Source organism: Acanthamoeba castellanii (genome assembly GCF_000313135.1).
Source record: "Acanthamoeba castellanii str. Neff unplaced genomic scaffold scf7180000083763, whole genome shotgun sequence".
NCBI lineage: Eukaryota > Discosea > Longamoebia > Acanthamoebidae > Acanthamoeba > Acanthamoeba castellanii.
In genome coordinates, this window is record NW_004457311.1 from 1 (window position 1) to 17,654 (window position 17,654).

The 17,654-nt window shown below is 57.9% G+C and overlaps 8 protein-coding genes across 8 annotated transcripts; 7 read left to right on the top strand and 1 right to left on the bottom strand.

The window, feature by feature from the left end:
- Positions 1–25: 25 nt before the first annotated feature.
- ACA1_309610 (Smad nuclearinteracting protein 1, putative) lies at positions 26–535 on the top strand (the record flags this gene model as incomplete). The annotated part of the gene is made up of 3 exons (XM_004334537.1): positions 26–76; positions 181–296; positions 376–535. Coding segments are annotated over 3 exons (327 nt in total), but the record flags the coding sequence as incomplete, so codon positions are not given.
- A 605-nt stretch (positions 536–1,140) lies between these two features.
- ACA1_309620 (sulfite reductase (NADPH), putative) lies at positions 1,141–4,063 on the top strand (the record flags this gene model as incomplete). Its single annotated transcript, XM_004334538.1, has 11 exons — positions 1,141–1,291; positions 1,372–1,463; positions 1,635–1,736; positions 1,809–2,004; positions 2,100–2,241; positions 2,348–2,435; positions 2,522–2,746; positions 2,958–3,162; positions 3,271–3,418; positions 3,517–3,685; positions 3,773–4,063. The coding sequence occupies 11 exons, from the start codon at positions 1,141–1,143 to the stop codon at positions 4,061–4,063; spliced, it is 1,809 nt and encodes a 602-aa protein (XP_004334586.1).
- A 576-nt stretch (positions 4,064–4,639) lies between these two features.
- Positions 4,640–6,855, top strand: ACA1_309630 (uncharacterized protein; the record flags this gene model as incomplete). Its single annotated transcript, XM_004334539.1, has 4 exons — positions 4,640–5,219; positions 5,298–5,485; positions 5,602–5,731; positions 5,822–6,855. 4 exons carry the CDS (start codon positions 4,640–4,642, stop codon positions 6,853–6,855), a joined length of 1,932 nt encoding a protein of 643 aa, XP_004334587.1.
- Positions 6,856–7,050: 195 nt separating this feature from the next.
- On the bottom strand, positions 7,051–8,532 carry ACA1_309640 (uncharacterized protein; the record flags this gene model as incomplete). The annotated part of the gene is made up of 7 exons (XM_004334540.1): positions 7,051–7,174; positions 7,251–7,399; positions 7,465–7,572; positions 7,678–7,789; positions 7,905–7,998; positions 8,115–8,253; positions 8,341–8,532. 7 exons carry the CDS (start codon positions 8,530–8,532, stop codon positions 7,051–7,053), a joined length of 918 nt encoding a protein of 305 aa, XP_004334588.1.
- A 318-nt stretch (positions 8,533–8,850) lies between these two features.
- ACA1_309650 (uncharacterized protein) lies at positions 8,851–10,210 on the top strand (the record flags this gene model as incomplete). The annotated part of the gene is made up of 4 exons (XM_004334541.1): positions 8,851–8,949; positions 9,016–9,144; positions 9,206–9,882; positions 9,925–10,210. 4 exons carry the CDS (start codon positions 8,851–8,853, stop codon positions 10,208–10,210), a joined length of 1,191 nt encoding a protein of 396 aa, XP_004334589.1.
- Positions 10,211–11,978: 1,768 nt separating this feature from the next.
- On the top strand, positions 11,979–15,326 carry ACA1_309660 (uncharacterized protein; the record flags this gene model as incomplete). The annotated part of the gene is made up of 16 exons (XM_004334542.1): positions 11,979–12,047; positions 12,159–12,195; positions 12,283–12,410; positions 12,487–12,690; positions 12,757–12,894; positions 12,966–13,078; positions 13,165–13,252; positions 13,368–13,460; positions 13,540–13,679; positions 13,805–13,951; positions 14,057–14,147; positions 14,271–14,387; positions 14,498–14,617; positions 14,699–14,809; positions 14,937–15,095; positions 15,183–15,326. The coding sequence occupies 16 exons, from the start codon at positions 11,979–11,981 to the stop codon at positions 15,324–15,326; spliced, it is 1,899 nt and encodes a 632-aa protein (XP_004334590.1).
- Positions 15,327–15,469: 143 nt separating this feature from the next.
- ACA1_309680 (glycoside hydrolase family 3 protein) lies at positions 15,470–16,226 on the top strand (the record flags this gene model as incomplete). Its single annotated transcript, XM_004334543.1, has 4 exons — positions 15,470–15,556; positions 15,638–15,691; positions 15,766–16,003; positions 16,090–16,226. 4 exons carry the CDS (start codon positions 15,470–15,472, stop codon positions 16,224–16,226), a joined length of 516 nt encoding a protein of 171 aa, XP_004334591.1.
- Positions 16,227–16,256: 30 nt separating this feature from the next.
- Positions 16,257–17,612, top strand: ACA1_309690 (betaglucosidase-related glycosidase, putative; the record flags this gene model as incomplete). Its single annotated transcript, XM_004334544.1, is given in 9 exon segments — positions 16,257–16,302; positions 16,380–16,597; positions 16,684–16,720; positions 16,731–16,813; positions 16,898–17,045; positions 17,157–17,275; positions 17,356–17,389; positions 17,407–17,503; positions 17,579–17,612. Coding segments are annotated over 9 exon segments (816 nt in total), but the record flags the coding sequence as incomplete, so codon positions are not given.
- Positions 17,613–17,654: the final 42 nt, after the last annotated feature.

Here is a 17,654-nt window from a genome sequence, read left to right on the forward strand (position 1 = left end):
TCGTGTGGTGCTTCATGGTGCAGACGTGATTCCGGTGCATCACATGGCGACGTATCTATTTGGCCGGGATAGAGCGGTACGTACTTGATTCGAGCTCACATTCTTCTCCCTCGCCAAGAGCACACTTTCGTTCTTTTGCTGAAAGTTAACATCACTGATTGTTGGTGGGACAACCAACAGGTCGCTGCCATTCCGACAGATCACATCTCCTGTTCGAAGCAGCATGCTGCGCTGGTCCACCGCGAGATTAACATCAAAGACGAACTCGGCATCGGGCCTGGCAGGATGGTCAACAAGTAAGTGCCCTCGCTCTCCAGCGCATATTCTTTTCGCTTTTCGCTTACCACCTGCCTCTCTGTTGGTATCCGCGGCCAGGCCGTACATCATTGATCTTGTGAGCGCGAATGGAACGTTCCTCAACGGCAAGCGGATCGATGCCTCTCGTTTTTACGAACTCAAGCCCAAGGACGTCCTCAAGTTTGGCCAGAGCTCACGCGAGTATGTCCTTCTCCACGATGAGCTCGCCAAGTCATGAGCCAACAACTCATTGGCCAATAAAAGCAACATTTATCATTGACCAACCAAACACGCTGGTGGGCTGCAAACACCACAGCCATCCGCTCCTCTTGTGGTCATACTCACTCGCAACAAACAATTTCGAGCGTCACCAAGGCACCAACAATTTCAGAGTCAAAGCTGCGAAAGCCTGGATGGCCGAGTTGGTCTAAGGCGGCAGACTTAAGATCTGCTGGTGTTCGCGCACCGCGTGGGTTCAAACCCCACTCCAGGCAATTTTACTGCCCGCTGCAAGCTCGGCGTTTATTTTTGTTCCTTCAAATCAAAGAACAGAACGTACCTTGGTGTTTCCACGGGTTGGCACTGAGGTAACACTGTGGCCGCGGTTAGGACAGTGAAAATGAGATGGATGCAAAGCATGGATCAAGATTGACGCACTCGGGGCAGGAATCGAAAGAATGAAAGCGGCCAAGGAAGAAGAAATGCAAAGAGAAAAGCTGGACCAGCGGAGTGTGCCGGGTTGGCTTTGCTTTGCCGTCTTTTCTTCCGTCGCACACAAGGGAGAGACACCGCCGGCGGGTTGCATCACCACGTTCTCTATTCCGCCCAACCGAATACAACAAGATGATCATTTACATCATTGTTGCCGTGGTTGTGGTGGTGCTTATCGCTCTCGTGCTGCGTCCGGGCGCTGAGGTGAACGGCGGCAGTCTCGACCTTTTCCTCGGCGAGAACAGCAGCGACGCCTCAGATGACGACCGGAAGAACGCCCAAGGTCCCTCTACGCCTGTGCACTCTCATCTAATCCGAAAATCTTCATTTTATCAATTAACAAACTGAGGTTTCAATCTACAGAGGCAGAGGAGGCTAAGTACAGCGAGGTATACACGGAAGAGGGCAAGCAGGTGCTGGTCCTCTACGCCACCGAGTACGGCTTCTCGGAGGAGGTACGGCCGTGGCTCATCTTCATCTTTCTTACCCTCAGCCGCGAGTATTGCTATTTTGGAATTCCAAATACGTGTTCGCATGCAACGCCACATTTTTTGGAATATCATTTTGACAAATAATACTGATGGCGCACCGCCGCTAACGCCAGTGTGCACTTGTGACCTCATCAGGTGGGCAAGAAGCTCTTCGACCACCTTTACGCTCCGCCCGCTTGCCAGCCGCGTGTCGTCAACGCCCGCGACAGGGAAGTGTTCGACCTCATGAAGGAGCAGGTACGTCTTTATCACTGTTCTGTTCCCTCTTCGCTCCTTCCAGTCAAGTAGCTCATTCCCACCATTCCACAGGCCGTGCTGATCGTCAGCTCGACGACCGGTGACGGCGTGCCCCCGACCGATGCCAGGGACTGGCTCGAGGACCTCGTCGCCAAGGACAGGTCGTCGTACGACCTGTCGCACCTCCGCTACTCTGTGCTGGCGCTGGGCGACTCCAACTACACCCACTACTGCAAGACCGGAAGGACCATCGACGCCACGCTCGAAGGTAAGGCCGCCGCGTGGTGCAGGCCACCGTTTGGTTGATTGATTCGCATAAGTTCTCACTCACGTTGATGGTTTTTCGTGTCGCTGCACGACCAGCGCTCGGTGCCAAGCGCGTTGTCGACAAGGCCGAGGTGGACCAGGAGGACTGGCCCGTGATCGACGCCTGGTTCGCTGCCGTCAAGGCCAAGCTGCACGAGCTTGACCTCGATGTTAGGGCCGACTACATCGTTTCCAGGAGGTACGCGCCGCACACACACACACACACACCACACGGCACACCTGTTGGTGGTGGTGTGTTGTGTTTGTCATTTTGACCCCGGCGTGCTGTCTATTGTGGGCAATAGTGGTAGCGCCAAGCAGGAGAAGCACGGCCGACTCAGGCCCTTCGCGGCCGAGATGGTCACCAAGTATGACATCACCGACGTCCCCCCGGTACGTTGTCACATTGCCGCCGTCAGCGAGCTTGTCACGTCAGCACACGACATGAGCTCACCTTGGCTTCTGCTCGGGCGTTTCAGGAAGATGACGAGGAGAGGAAGGTGATCCATGCCGAGTTCAAGCTGGAGGCCGAGAGCGAGCTCTCGTATACCGCCGGCGACGCGCTGGGCATCTACCCCCTGAACAACCCGCCCGAGGTGGCCGCCCTGCTGGCCGCCCTCGGCCAGCCCGGCGGCGATTCCCTCGTGCCCGTGCCCAAGATGGCCTACGAGCCCAAGCCCGAGAAGGAGATGTCCCTCAAGGAGGTACTCATCGCCCTCCCATCCCGCGCGCACACGACAAGTGACTTACGTGTCGTGTGTCGTGTGTGTCGTGTGTGTCATGTGTGTCATGTGACGTTGCGAAACGTGTTGCACTACGCAGGCTCTGTTGCGCTTCTACGATCTCAAGACAATTCAGCCGTCGCTGATCAACCTGATCAAGGAGCGCACCGGCGATGCCACGGAGCGGGGCCAGCTCGAGGAGCTCCTGCGCGACGGCGGCGCCTCGATCAGCAAGAACAGGAGGCTCAAGGAGTACATCGAGCTGCGCGAGGTGGCCGACGTCCTCGAGGAGTTCCCCTCGGCGATCCAGCACAAGAAGGTGTCCGTCACCGACGTGCTGACCAACATGAAGATCCTCCAGCCCCGCTACTACTCCATCTCCTCCTCTCCCGTCATCGGTGCGCAGCCGTTCTTCCGCCCCCACCCAATTTTTGGAATTATGTTTGGTTATTCTCTTTTTTGGATTTATTTGCTGATATTCATTCATTCATATTAAAATCATCCAGATAAGAGCATCGTGTCTGTCACTGCGTCGGTGGTGAGGTACGAGACGTTGGGCAAGAAGCGCACCGGCGTGACCACCACCTTCCTCTGCGATCGATTCGACGTCAACCAGAGGTGCCCGGTCTTCATCAACAAGAACCCCGAGTTCAGGTACATACACGTCAATACATGCATACATGCCTCCCCCCCTCTTGTGTTCGTGATCGTTTTTTTAACCTCACTCTTCGGACGATGTGTCTGCGACGAAGACTGCCCGGAGACGGCGCCACGGACATCATCATGATCGGACCCGGCACCGGCATTGCGCCCTTCCGCGCCTTCATCCACGAGCGCGTGGCGTCCAAGGCCGCCGGCACCAACCTGCTCTACTTCGGCTGCAGGCACCGAGCCACCGACTTCCTCTACCGCGAGGAGCTCGTACGCAACTCATCGCACGCACCACCACCGCACACATCGCCGCACACGCTCTTTTTTTTTTTTTTTTGACTTTTTTTTGCGCCGCAGGAAAAACTGGACGGTGAGGGCAAGATCAAGCTGAGGACGGCCTTCTCGCGGGACCAGGAGAGGAAGGTCTACGTGCAGCACAGGATCGCCGAGGACAAGGACGCGATCTGGAGCATGCTCGAGGGCGGTGCCCATGTCTACGTGTGCGGTGACGCCAAGCACATGGCGGGCGACGTGCACAACGCGCTGCTGACCATCATCCGCGACAAGTCCGGGTGCAGCGACGAGGCCCAGCAGTACATGCACAAGCTCGAGGCCTCCAAGCGCTACCAGAGGGACGTGTGGGTGTAAGAGATGCCTGCGCAATGCGCGTGCCATTTTGTTCAATTTATTTATTTATTTTGGTGTTTGAGATAATAAAAAGCCAAGATAAGCAGAATCATTTACAAACCCTTTTGTTCCATTATTTTTCATCATTTTACGAATTCGCACAAAGGTTTTACCGAAATAATTAGAAAAAAGAACGAATTCGGGCCAGATAAAAAAAATAAGAAAAGGAAAATAAATAAAATACGGACCTTGCAACACGCAACCGTGTGTGCTGTGTGAGCTGTACCCCGAGGAGTTGGTAGCAGGTTCCTTGCACACGACGCAGCTTGCCGCAGTACTACTGTACTGCGTCATCATCCCCGTGAGTCTTGAGGCCTGCGGTCCGTCATACCTGAACTCCTGGTGGCTTCCTACGACTTGGGTATGTTTTTTGCATCTGTGACACTCTCCTGACACTTTGCCGGCCATCACACCCCATTTGGCTTTAGCTTTGGATCCAGGCAATACTTCTTCTCTTCAGCATCTGACAGTGTGTTTCATCTCCGATCTTGCTGCACTAATCAGATTAGAATCGCGAAGATCTCAAAAAACCAAAAGATGAAGAGGAAGTCGTTGGAGTTTCAAAAGATTCGATCCAAGCTCCAGCAGCGACGCAAGAAGGATGCTGCGACTGCCCCGGGGGCTCCGGCCTCGCCTGGCCTGGGCACGACGGCCCATCCATCCACGGCCAGCAGGGGGAATAGCAGTAGCAATAGTCTGCATGGCAGCAGCAACAACAGCGGAGATGAGTTCGAGGGAGGACAGCAGTTGCGGTCGCCCATCAGGCGCCAGCCGCCGACGACGCCGGAGCTAAAGATGGTGGTGGCCGGCATCGAAGAGGGCGCCGTCGAGCGGAAGCGCAAGCAGGCCGCCGACGCGCTCGCCACGCCAAAGAACGACAGCGGAGCCGTATTGGCCCCCGCCAGGAAAGAGCGAAGGCCGCGACAAGACAACGAAAACGACGGCGGCGGCTCATCTTCCGGAGGCGACGGCGAAGAAGAAGACGGCGAGGGCGAGCCGGGCGCCAACAACGGCGAGTCGCCCACCAAGAGGCGCAAGACCAACTTCTCTGCGCAGGGCTACCCCCAGCGTCTGGAGGAGGCCATCCAGGCCTGCATGAACGCCGTCAAGCAAGCTGGTACTGCTCGCACACACCCTTCGCTTTCGCTCTTCCTCCCCCTCCCTCCCTCACGCTCACCGTGCCAATGACGCGCAGAGCAACGACTCGGAGAGCCGGTGAAGGCCGACGCGTCGGGGACTGCGCCGATCTACTACCGATGGAGCTCCCTGGCGCGGGCCAAGTACATCGAGCCGGCCTGGCAGTTCCTCTCGAACATGAGCCCCTTCCCCGTGACCATCGGCGGCATCGTCTACCCGACCCTGGAGCACTACTATCACGTCATGGTACACTCTCCTCTCCTTCTTCGTCGTCATCGTCTCCGGACATGAAGAAGGCGGAGGAGGTGGTGGTGGCGGTGGAGGCCATCAATCAACCACCAACCAATCGTCGTCATCATCAGAAATTCGTGCACGCCCGAAGCCTGCCGATCAAATTCGAGTCGGTCGAGCAGATGAAGAGCAACCCGGTCGTCGCCAAGCTCCTCTCGATGCCCGATCCCGAGAAAGTCAAGCAACTCATGGGCAAGAAAGGTGCGCAACACACCACCGCACGCGCACGCAACCGCACGCGACACACGCACAAAACACCCAACACATTTTAACTCCGATGGTGCGGTTTAGGTTCGATGGGCAAGAAGCTGCCGTTCAATTGGGTGGCCTGGAGCAAGGCCATTCCTGAGATCATGATGGAGGCCAAGCTCCTCAAGGCGCGGCAGTACCCCGGAATCAGGCGTCTGCTGCTCGAGAGCGGCAATCGAACGATCGCCGAGCGCAAGCTGAGCCACCGCAAGAAGACACCGCCCGAGCCCTCCGAGATCCGGGGCATGCTGGTCTTCTACAAGGGCCAGTGGTACGGCGACAACGCGAGCGGCAAGATGTGGATGCGCGTGCGGAAGCAGCTGCAACAGGAGGAGTATGAGCGGGCGCAGATCGAGGCCCGGGCGAGGCACAGGGGCAAGCTGGTACTGGTCGAGTCCGACGAAGAGGAGGAAGAAAGAGAGAAGCCAAAGAAGAACGAAAACGATGAAGAAGAGGTGGTGGCGGTGGTGGAGGAGCTGATCGAGGAGGAGACGGACGGCGGTGCGAGCGGCGATGATGAGGAAGAAGAGGACGGGGAAGACCGGCGGACGGAGCGAGGGAAGCGGAGCTTCATCATCAGCCACGTCAAGGACGAGCACGTCACTATCGCGCACAACCCGGAGGAGGGCGATTGGATCGTCCAACGAGAACGCGAACGCGAACGCGAAGAACGAAAGCGACCGACGTTGTCGGCCTGCCCTCGGAAGAGCGAAAGCGAAGGGGCGCTGGCTGTCGGAGCTAAAAGGCAGCGGTCGCCGCCGGTCTTGGCCGCAACGAAGCCGCACGAGGAGCGACAACGACGAAACGAGGTGACATCGGCACAAACCACGTACGTCCCCGCCGAGGTGTTCCGAGAGCACGTCAAGGCGCTGGAGACTGAACTGAAGGCCACGATCGTGGAGGAGGAAGCGATTGTGGTGGAAGAGGAAGTCGTCGAGGAGGAGGTCATCGAAGAGGTCATCGAGGAGGTGGACTTCTTCGACATGAGTGACTCGGAGAGCGACGACAGCGATAGCGCCGACGACAGTGACAGCGATGTGAGCGAAGACGCCTACAGCGAGGACGATGGCTACTAGCCCACCATCAACACCTTCGCCATTGGGGGACACTCATAAACGCTCCTTAAAAAAAGTCCGTTGAGCTCCAAAAAGGCAATGCCCGACTCTCTTTCGCCCCCCCCCCTCTACCGCACCGTAAACAAGAGAGAGACAGTGGAGGTTGAAACCGCGGTTTATCTTAAACGTAATAGAGGGAAACAGGGGCTGTCATAATCAGGCACTGGAGGCAAAGGTGTCCGAGTAGACAAACTTGGCGATGAACTTCCACATGTTGTCAGGGATGGGGGTCTTCCAGATGTCAATTTCCTGAATCCCCTTGGCGATGATCATGTCGAACCTAAAACGACGAGGAAGGCCACGTGTGAGTTGTTTCAAAAGAAGCGGCGGGGGAGGGGGTGCGAGTTATCACTCACCTTTCCTCCCACTCCTGGTCGGTGAGAGGCCTGTTGTTCTCGGACTCGTTGACGGTCTCGAGGCCAATGCCCAGCTTGTCGAGGCTGATCGAAGCCACGGCCTTTTGGAACTGCCGCAGGAAACTGTCGAAGTTGGGCGTGTACGTGCCCTGCGCATGGTTGGTTGGTTAGTCGTTGCGGAGGCCTCGCTGTGGGAGGGTCATGGGTCCGGCACCATGCACAGGAGACGATCGGCCTTGGACGCGTTGAGGCTCTCGTAGTCCCAAATCGTGCTCCATCCGGCAAAGTCCACCGTCAGCTCCTTGCCCGCCGCGTGCAACGCCTGAAAACCAAGAACAGACCGCACACGTACACGTACACGACCACACGCATTCGGGGTGAGCTTGGGCATGGGCGCCCAACGCGCAAATGCAACGAAACGTCGTACCTCAGCGAACTCAGTGAGGAAGTGGGCATAGCGCTTGGCGTCGTCGGCGGTGGGCACGCCCGAGGCCGGCTCCCAGTCCACGTTGTAGCCCGAGAACCCTTCCTTCACCGCGCTGCACGCCCACCAGCGATCAGTTACCAACGCGAGAGTGGAGTGCGTATCCCACGCGACACACACCACGACACACACCGACACGCGCGTGCGGAAGAAGAAGAGGTGACGCGCACGTCTGAACGCAGGTGGTGATGAAAGGCTTGGGGTTGTCAAAGACGTAGCGCATCCAATCCAGGAACTGGGGAGGATAAGGGTACGACGAGATCACTGCGTTCACGATTACACGTGGCCACACGGTCAGCTTCTACAGATGCGACACGTACACGCACACGCACACGCACCACCGCACACGCACAACCGCACGCACCGCACACAACACGTACTGGGATAGGTCTTGAAGCCCGCCGTCTGGAGGAAGGGCAGGACTTGGGTGAGGTTGTTGGCCACGAGCGTGCCCTCGGCGCCCAAGTTGAACAGCTCGAACGACACTCCGCTGATCAGCTCCCGGTGCTGGGCCAGGGCCTGACGCGTCGACCGTAATGCTGACGTCAGGGGGGGGGGTAATAACGAAAGAAGAGAAAGAGCGAAAGAGGGAGGAGGGGGGCGAACATGAAGTTGGGCGGTGATGGAGGTGGAGTTGTCACCGCAGCGTTCGAGGCACATCCACGGCATGACGCGCTTCCGGGCAGGGGTGTGGGAAGCCGAGGCTCCGTCGTCGGTCGTAACGGAACATAGGCAAGCCGCAGCTGCGAGCAGGATCAACGCCACGGTCAGGGTGAAGCGACGGTTTGGCATCGTCATCATCACTTTGGATAGTCACTACTTGTGACTCTGCTGTTGTCCTTCAGTGGTTTGCGGCGCAGGCTAAGTTGGCGGAAGTTAGGGAACGGAAAAGGGGTTGGACCTCGTCGGCCTTTGCCGTTGCGGAGGGATGCACCAACCACACAAGACCCACGGCCGAACGAGCAAGTCGTTGAACTGGCAGCTACAGCTGTAGCTGGAGCTCTCACGCTTTGGAGGTTCACTTCAGTTTGAGTTCTTCTTTCGAGGAATGGCTTTACGTTCAGGCGCCGTCAACACCAACCGCCGTGCAGCGCAAAACAACATTCGTAAACAAAGATGGAAGAGGAGGTTGAGTTCATCTACGAGATGCTCCACTCCCACTCGCCAACCTGCGAGCGGGTGTGGCTGCCTAAGGGGCCTCCCAAATTCGCCCAGGTATGTATGCCTACGCCCGCATGCTCACCACCTTTTGTCGTGTGTTCACGCCTTCCTTGCGCACAGCCCCGCGATGGGGTGGCGGCGCTCAAGCAGCGCTTGGGGCATGAACGTGTGTCGATTATCAACCCCTTCACCCTCACCCAAGAGAGGCAGACCACGTGCTCTGGCCTCTACTACGCCTACATTCACCCCGTACTCACCTCGTTTCTCACCTTCACCTCTCGCAAGATGTTTACGGCCTCACCCCTCTCAGGAGGGCAGCTCGCCACCAGCTCTATGGGAGATGCTGCTGCGCGGTGCTCACGTGATGGCCACGGAGCGCAACTCGCCAGAGACGGCCAAGCGCCTGTACAAGAGGGTGGTTGACCTGCAACAGAAGTCAGACAATGCCGACTTCCTCTACTCCCTCTATCGCCACCTGCAGACGGTTCCGTCGCTGGACCTGGACCGCGATTTCCATGACGTCGTCACCCGATGCCGCTCGTTCGACATCATCGACCAGGCCTTCCGCCAACGCCGCGCCCAGCGACAGGCCCGGCTGCTGGCCTGGTCTGCGCCTCCACCGCCGACAGCATCGGGGAGTGGGAGTGGTATGTCGCTGCTCGACCTCCTGCGGATGCTGCCGCCGCCCTTCACCCCGGCCGACCTCCTGCCCCTCGGCTCGCTCGTGGCGATGGCCCGGACCAGCAGGGAGTGGTACGCCTACGTCGCGGGCAGCCAGCTGCCGCTGCTACAGCGACGCGCAATGAACGACGAGGCCCTCGCCCCGATGAAGTGGAGCTACTCTCACAGCTACGAGGGACCAACCGAAGACGTGTGGGCCACCTGCTCGCTCACCTACTCTTCTTCTCTCTCGACGGCATCGACATCGACAACCAACTCTGAGGCGTCGTCGCTGTTCCCGATCATCGAGTGCCCTCCGCTGCTGAGGTACCTGCTCGCGCACGCGGTAAGCGTGGGGAGCGCGCGCAGCCCAGCCGCCGCGGTGGAGGCGCTGCTGGGGAGCTGGAGGTTGTCAACAATCTTCGACCCGGCGTGCCCCTCTGACACCATCAAGCGTTGCTTGCGGCTGCTGAGCGGAACGGCGGTAGCAGCGGCCACCTACAGCAAGAAGGAGATTGGCTTCCCAACGCAGTCCGATAACCACATGATTTGTCTCTACCTGCCGGCAGATGACGCTACCGACGCGAGTCCGAGTGCCGGGATGGAAGTAGTGTGCGAGGTGGGGTGGGGAGTGCACACTCCCTACTGGTATTAAACTCAGTGTTCAAGGACCGCGGTGACCAGAAGATGCCCAGTGGATGAGAGTGTTGACAGGAAAGGCCTTGTGTCTAAGATCCTCGATGGACACCGTCGCAGCCGCGTGTGACGATGTCTTTTTGTGGGTCTTCCCTTGCCCCGAGATCCCACGTTGGCCACTTCGCGTGACTCTCGCCGTCCTGCGGTTGCAGACTAGAGACCGTTGGCCGGCGCCCATGGCCGGGCCTTGCCTTCCCGCGACAAAATGGCCCTGTTCGGGTTTGTGCGCCGTTCCCTTTTGCAGTGCCATAGGACCTTCGTGTGGCGCTGTAGGCTCGATGGTGGGTAATCCTCGCTGTCTTCTGACGGAGGGCTGCCCCGGAGTCACTCCCGCGAGCGGCTGTTCCCTATCGCGGGGTCCTCTGCTTGTAGCGCGAGAGCCAGCGCCACGATCATGACCGGTGTGCCCTACTCACACAATCAAGCTTGCGGCTACGGAGCGGAACGGCGCTGAGCGGCCACCTACAGAAGAAGGGTGGCTTCCCAACGCAGTCCGATAACAACATGAATTATTGCTATCTGCCTGTGACGCCGGTCGCGACGTCACGAAGCTAGCAGCTTTCACTCCTTACTACCATTGAACTCAGATGATCTCAAGGGGACGAGAGTGTGTGAAATCTTTTTTTTATTATTCTTCTTTAGGCAGTTGACACAAGGAGGGAGTGAATGAGTACGTACCTTGCTTGGTTTGCGGCAGCAACGGGGAGAAGCGCAAGATCTGGAGCAGGGGAAAGGTGAGAAGATTGTCTCTCGCATCGGCAAACGTAAGAAAGATAGCAGTAGGGGAAATTCAGGAAATTGGCTTGATACAAGTCGGTTTGTGATCATCGTCGATCATCCGGGAAAAGAATGTGTCATCACTATAACCCCAAATATTGAAGAAGGGTGGAAGGTCACTCTACCTTGCAGTCCAGACGACACCCCACAGCCGCGAATTACATCCGGGAGATTAAACCCTGAGATTAAGAAACGTGATTAGATGGAGCAGTGGAAGGGGTGAAGAAAGGAGGAGGTGATTGGAGTGTGCTCAGCTGCCAAACTATCAACAAGGTTGTTCTGTCTCGTCATCTAATATAAATTTTTATCCTCCCTGCGCCACTCGAAGTGTGATGTGGTGTGTCTGTGCCTGGGTGTGGGGTGTGTACCTCGAAAGGGTTGTGGAGAGCGGTGGATTGATGAAAGAAGAATAGGCCGCCTGCTTCTTTTTATAGGCCGCTTCGGCCACTGGAGTAGTTCTCCATTTTTTCCACCGGGACTATTGGCCAACTCCCGGCATTCCAATCATGCTTTTGTTAAGGTGTCGGTCCGAATATCCTTTTTCTCTCCTTTTTCAACCTTTCTTGGGCAGGCAGAGATCGCAAGATTGAGATTACCCTTGTGAAATCGTCAGCTTGCAGGGTTTGAGGATTTACTGAGCGGCTGCGATCGAAGTAAGCAAAGATGGCGGAAAGCTCGGCTAGCGATTGGAGTGAGCACACCACCCCCGAGGGAAAGAAATATTTCTACAATGCCAAGACGGGCGTCTCCACCTGGGAGAAGCCGGCTGAACTCAAGAGCCAAGTAGAGGTACGCTTCCCTTTCAGGGTGCCACCTTGAGGTTTTGCAGAGCCCCCGCCCCCGGATTATTGCACTCTCACGCTACTCGCGCTTACCGTGATCCATGCATGCATGCACGTACCCACAGCAAGTGCAAGCGTCCTGCCCCTGGACTGAGCACACGTCCGACAATGGACGCAAATACTACTACAACACCGTCACGCAGACATCTTCGTGGGAAATGCCTCCCGAGTTCAAAGGCACGTCTGCCGCTCCTCCTTACTTCGTTGCCACCACAGCGACCACGCTGCTTTCCCTCTACTGGGCGTGGTGCTGACATCTTTCTTACTGCCCGCTGTTGTGCACCGCAGCCATGCAAGAGGCGATGGAAGCGGCCAAAGAAGAACAGTACGCACGCATTCCTTGCTCCGCGCTGATGGGCTGACTTGAAATGGAGTACCTAACGCGCCATCACCCCGGTTTACCGGTCATTAGGGCGAAGAAGGCCGGCGAAGAGAAGCCAGCCGACGCGGCCAAGCCTGCACCCGCTACCGCGGCCACTCCTGCCGTTGTCTCCCCACAAAAGTCTGCCGCCCCCGTCGCCGCGTCGGCTCTCTATCAACGTACGAGGCCACACACAATCTTAACACCGAATTTGCTCTGTTCCTTGCTTAATGCATGGTTCGTTTGTTTGCGCAGCGTCCATGCCCACTTCTCCTGTTCGCCATCAAGCTGCCCCGGTCGCCGCACCCGTGGTCACCCCTGTTGTTGCAGCGGTGCCTGTTATCCTCACCCCCGCGGATGTCTTCAAATCCCTCCTACGCGACTACGTACGTACACGGCGCACGACACACAACGAACACAACGTCCACTTCTCACATTACACACTCTTTCTGCTCCGGGGTACACCACTTGTACCTGCGAATGTACCCGACCCGATCTAATCGTACCACAACAACTATCGTGCAGCACATAACGCCCACGGCGACTTGGGACACTACCATGCGGACCATCATCAAGGACGAGCGTTACAAGGTTCTCAGCTCCATCACAGAGCGAAAGGCCGCGTTCCGCGAATACATCGAAGACGTCAAGACCAGAGATAGGGTACTACCTTCGGTGAACTTTTGATGCTGTGGTGGTGATAGCGTAAGGTGCTCACGTACTATCGCTTGCAGGAGGAGCGCAAGGCCAAGGAGGATGCCCTGAGGAACGATTTCTTTGCCATGCTGCGCCAGGGCGAGATCGACGCCAGCTCCACCTATCGCAAGGCCATGACCATGTTCGACAGGTCGGTTGCGCGCACGGCGACCGGTGTCGCTACGTACCGGCGTGCCATGTTAACTGACCCTTACACGTTCTCGCACTCTCTCGCAGGGACCCACGCTGGAAAGCCGTGGATCGGGAGAAGGACAGGGAGGACCTGTTCGATGACTACATCTGGGAACTCGAGACAAAGCAAAGGGTACGCCGGGTAGATGAGAAATAAGAGACCACGATTTGCGTTGCGTTGATAGCCTCGAGAGGCGAGCTCTTGACACTTGCACTTTGTTTTCTTCCCTCTTCCCTCTGGCGTGCAGGAGGAGGAGCGGAACAACCGCGAATCCAACCTGAAGGCCTTCCACCAGCTCCTCGACGAATACGTGCTCAGTGTCACCACCCAGTGGCGGAAGGTACGCCGCAGCCTGGATCCTGTTCTCGAACAGTTGGCCAGAGCGCGGGGCTAAGCCTTTCTCTCCGTATCGTCTCTAGTTCAGGGACGATGTCAAGGACGACCCGAGGTACAGCGCCCTGGACAAGCTGGATCGCCTGGCGTTGTTCGAACACCGTATACGCGATCTGGAGCGGGTCGAGGCCGAGGAGAAACGCAAGTCAAGGGAGACACAGAGAAGGTTCGCCTTCGCCTTTGCCTTCCCCTCCGCTCGCCCACCTAGGTGCTCTTACACAGCTCTGATGTGCCCTGGCCTTCCTGTTCTGTGTGTCGTGCGCGTGTGGTATGCGGCGCGGCGGCTTGCAGGCAGTACCGTAAGAACAGGGACACTTTCCGCGCGCTCCTTCGGGAGGCGTACGATGCAGGCAAGCTCGACCGCAACTCCAAGTGGAAGCGCTTCAAGCGGACCATCAAGGAGGACCCCCGATATGAAGACCTGATCGGCCAGCCCGGGTACCTTACCTTACCCTTTTTTAATCACCCCAATTTCCGTGATCGCTCGACTCTCGGGGTTCGTCCTCTCACCCGCCCGGGCGCCTGCTCGCTCCATCACCGCAGCTCCACGCCATCCGAGCTGTACGGCGATTTTGTGGAGGACCTGCAGGAGAGATATGAGGAGACGAAGCGGATCATTGACCGTATTACGAAGGTATGTTCTTGTTCGCTGGCGCTCGTGTGTGTGTGTGTGTGTGTGTGTGTGTGTGTGTGTGTGTGTGTGTGTGTGTGTGTGTGTGTGTGGATAAACTAAATTCTCGGCGCGGCCGTCACGCAGGAGGGTAATATCACGATCACCTCGTGGATGGCCGAAGACCAGTTCCTCGCCGCCATTTCCACGCATCCGTCTTACCCCAACCTCGACCAGCCATCGGCCTCCAAGATCTTTGCCGAGGTTCGCATTTCGAGCAGTTAGTCTGTTGTAGTGGTCATGTATGGATCAGGCTCACTCACCCCTCGTTCTGGGCGTGGTGGTGGTGGTCGTGGTGGTCGTGGTTGGCGCAGATGCGGGATCAAGTGGACAGGCGGGAGAAGCGAGAGAAGCGGAAGCGTGAGAAGAACTTCACCCTCATGCTCAAGTCCCACAAGGACAAAATCACGGCCGCCTCCGTCTACGATGATGCGGTACACCACGCACCTCCCTACCCTGCATCGAGCCGAATTGGGCCAGTGTTATTGGCGGGCGCTGATGGTCTGTCCTGCCAGGTGCGCGAGCTGCTCGCCGAGGAGGCCTCCTACAAGGCCATTCCCGCCGAGGAGGAGCGCAAGGCTCTGTTCGAAAGCTACGTCGACCATCTCAAGAATCGTCCGGCCGACGTACGTATCGCCCGACTCTCCCTTATCATTTCCTCAACATCTCACCATCTGCTATGTGTGTTCCCTCTCCAATCGTGTGCGTGCGTGCGTGCGGCATCTCCCATTGCACGTGCGTGTGTGCGTGTAGTACGAGTCGTCGAGCGAGGAGGAGGGCATGATCGAGAGCGAGTCGGAGGAGGACAGGGACCGGAAGAGGCGCCACAAGGACAGGAAGGACAAGGACCGCAAGCGGAGGCGACACTCGTCCAAGGACCGAGACGACGACAAACACAAGAAGAGGAGAAAGGTACGTGCGCGCTCGCCTTCTCGTCGTGACATCAGCCGTGCTTGCGGGTTTGTTGACAACCTCGCTCGTGCGGTGTGTGCGGTGCAGCATTCGGACAAGGACAAGGAGAGGAAGCACAAGAAGTCGAGGGGCGAGGAGAAGAAGCGAGGCAGACGCGAGGGGTCGGAAGAGGGGGAGCTCGTCCCCACCGACCACCACGCCGAGAAGGAGGAGGGCGAGATGGACGAGTAAACAGCCGCAGCTGTGTGCCATGTAGCGCCTGTATCGATCAATCCGTGGACGCCGTGTAATCTTGGAGATGGCCGCAAATCGGAATGTACACGCGCATGTTACCGAAAGTTGAAGATGCGGCAGCTCTGCAACCAGCGAAAACGATGTACAGGGGCAGGTGGAGTGCAGTGCCATGGATTGTGGGCTGCGTAGCGCTGTTGCTGGCGTGCACGTCGCTGGCTGCAGCCAAGGTAGTGTGGCAACTCTTGAATTCTGTGTTTGGAAAGGAATCTATCAATCGATGCAACGGGATTTTGACGCATGTGGCGCAGGTAGATGAAGCGCTTATCAGGGCACTCATTGCCAACATGACCCTCTTGGAAAAGGTTATCCTCCAGTGCAAGTCCTTCAGTTCCTTGTAAATCGATCTCACCTTTTTTCGGCTGGCGCCGCATCACAGACGCGACAGCTCGACCTCTACCCCGGGGGGGACGTGGTGCGCGATGGCCGTGTTGACCCAGACACCCTCGCAGGCACCTGGAAGGGCGGTGTGGGCGGAGCGGTGCACGACTTCTACCCGCACTCGGCCAATGAGACCAACTACATCCAGCAGTGGGTCAAGCAGAACTCCCGGCTCGGCATCCCTGTTCTCTTCATCGAGGAGTGCCTCCACGGTCTCCAGCAGGCTGGCCACACAGGTGCGATCCGCATCGCGCACGTGCTCGCGCCAATCGGCGCTCATTAGCTCCCGCACACGCACACTACCGCACACGGCACGACACAGTGTTCCCGCAGGCGGTGGCGTTGGGAGCCAGTTGGGACACGGACATGGTACACCGCGTGGGTAAGGCCATCGGTGCCGAGGCCCGAGCCTGCGGCATCGGCATGTGCCTCTCCCCCGTCCTCGGCGTCGGATATTGACGGCCGGCTGTTCAGGATCGAGGAGCTCTAATGCAGGGCGGCACCGACCCGCACACATCGCTCGCCACCAACCACAGTGTCATTTGTACGGCTTTGCTTCTTGTCGATGTCGATGCCGCTGATGGCGGTCAACGTTGACGTTGCGCGCTGCAGCGGAGCCGAAACACTATGGCGGGCACTCGTGGCCCGAGAGCGGGCTCAATACGGCGCCGGCCCATATGGGACGTCGCGACCTGGAGACCATCTTCCTGCCCACCTTCAAGGCCGCAGTCACGGAGGCGGGCGCCCGGAGCGTGATGGCCGCCTACAACGAAATCGACGGCATTCCCAACGCCAACAACGAGGACCTGCTCTATGAGCACTTGAGAAACGTACGTTTTGTTTACAGCCACTGCACACTCACTCACCGCACACATACGTCCGATGATTTGCCGATGTTTATTGTGGGGCTGCGCAGCAATGGGGATTCGACGGCTTCGTGCTCTCCGATGAGGGTGCGGTGAGCCAAGCTCTGGACGAACCATCACACGGCCGCCTCGCCGCTCGACGCCATCATTCAGTTCCTCACCGCCGGCGGCAACATGCAAGTAAGTACTGTGTGGTTCGTATGATGTGTGTATGGTGTGTCGTATGTGCTGTCCAGGCACTGACATCGTTGCGTGTGCCCACAGTTCTACGATTTCCCGCACATTATCTGGGACTTGTTCATCGCCGAAGCCGTCGAGGCTGGCAGGCTGAGCGAGTCCATCCTCGACGACCGCGTGGCCGATCTCTTGCGCGTGAAGATGATGCTCGGCCTCTTCGATAACCCCTTCACAGGTCTCTCTCTCTCTCTGTGTGTGTGTGTGTGTGTGTTGCTCTTGATAAGCTTGCTCTACTCGTGACTACATCTACGGTAGGACGCGTTCCATCGGTTCTCTCTGTCCGCAGACCCGTCGCTCGTGTCGCTGGTGGTCAATTCCCAGGAGCACCAGGACCTCGCACTCGAGGCCGCGCGCAAGGCCATCGTTCTGCTCAAGAACGACAACAATGTGTTGCCTCTCGCCAGCGTACGTATGAGCGTCCAGGGCCTCTCGCGTGCGTGGCATGACTGACGTTGACTGACGGCCGTTGACCGGTCTTCGTCCAGGCCAAGCTGGGCTCGATTGCGCTGATCGGGCCGAGTGCTGACATGACCCAGCTCGGGACTATTCCGGATTCGGTGTGCTCGATAACTTCGTCACCGTGCTCGACGGCGTCAGCGCCAAGGCGCCCCAAGCGAAGATCTACCACGCCTGGTACATTCCCGCACCTACTTCTACCAATACCGCACACAGCACACACGCGCGACTTAACTCTTTTGTGAATGTCAGGGGCTCGGGCGTGCTCCACAACGACGAGCTGCAGGTGATTCGCCCTCGCTATCTGTTCCCGCCCAACAGCACGAGG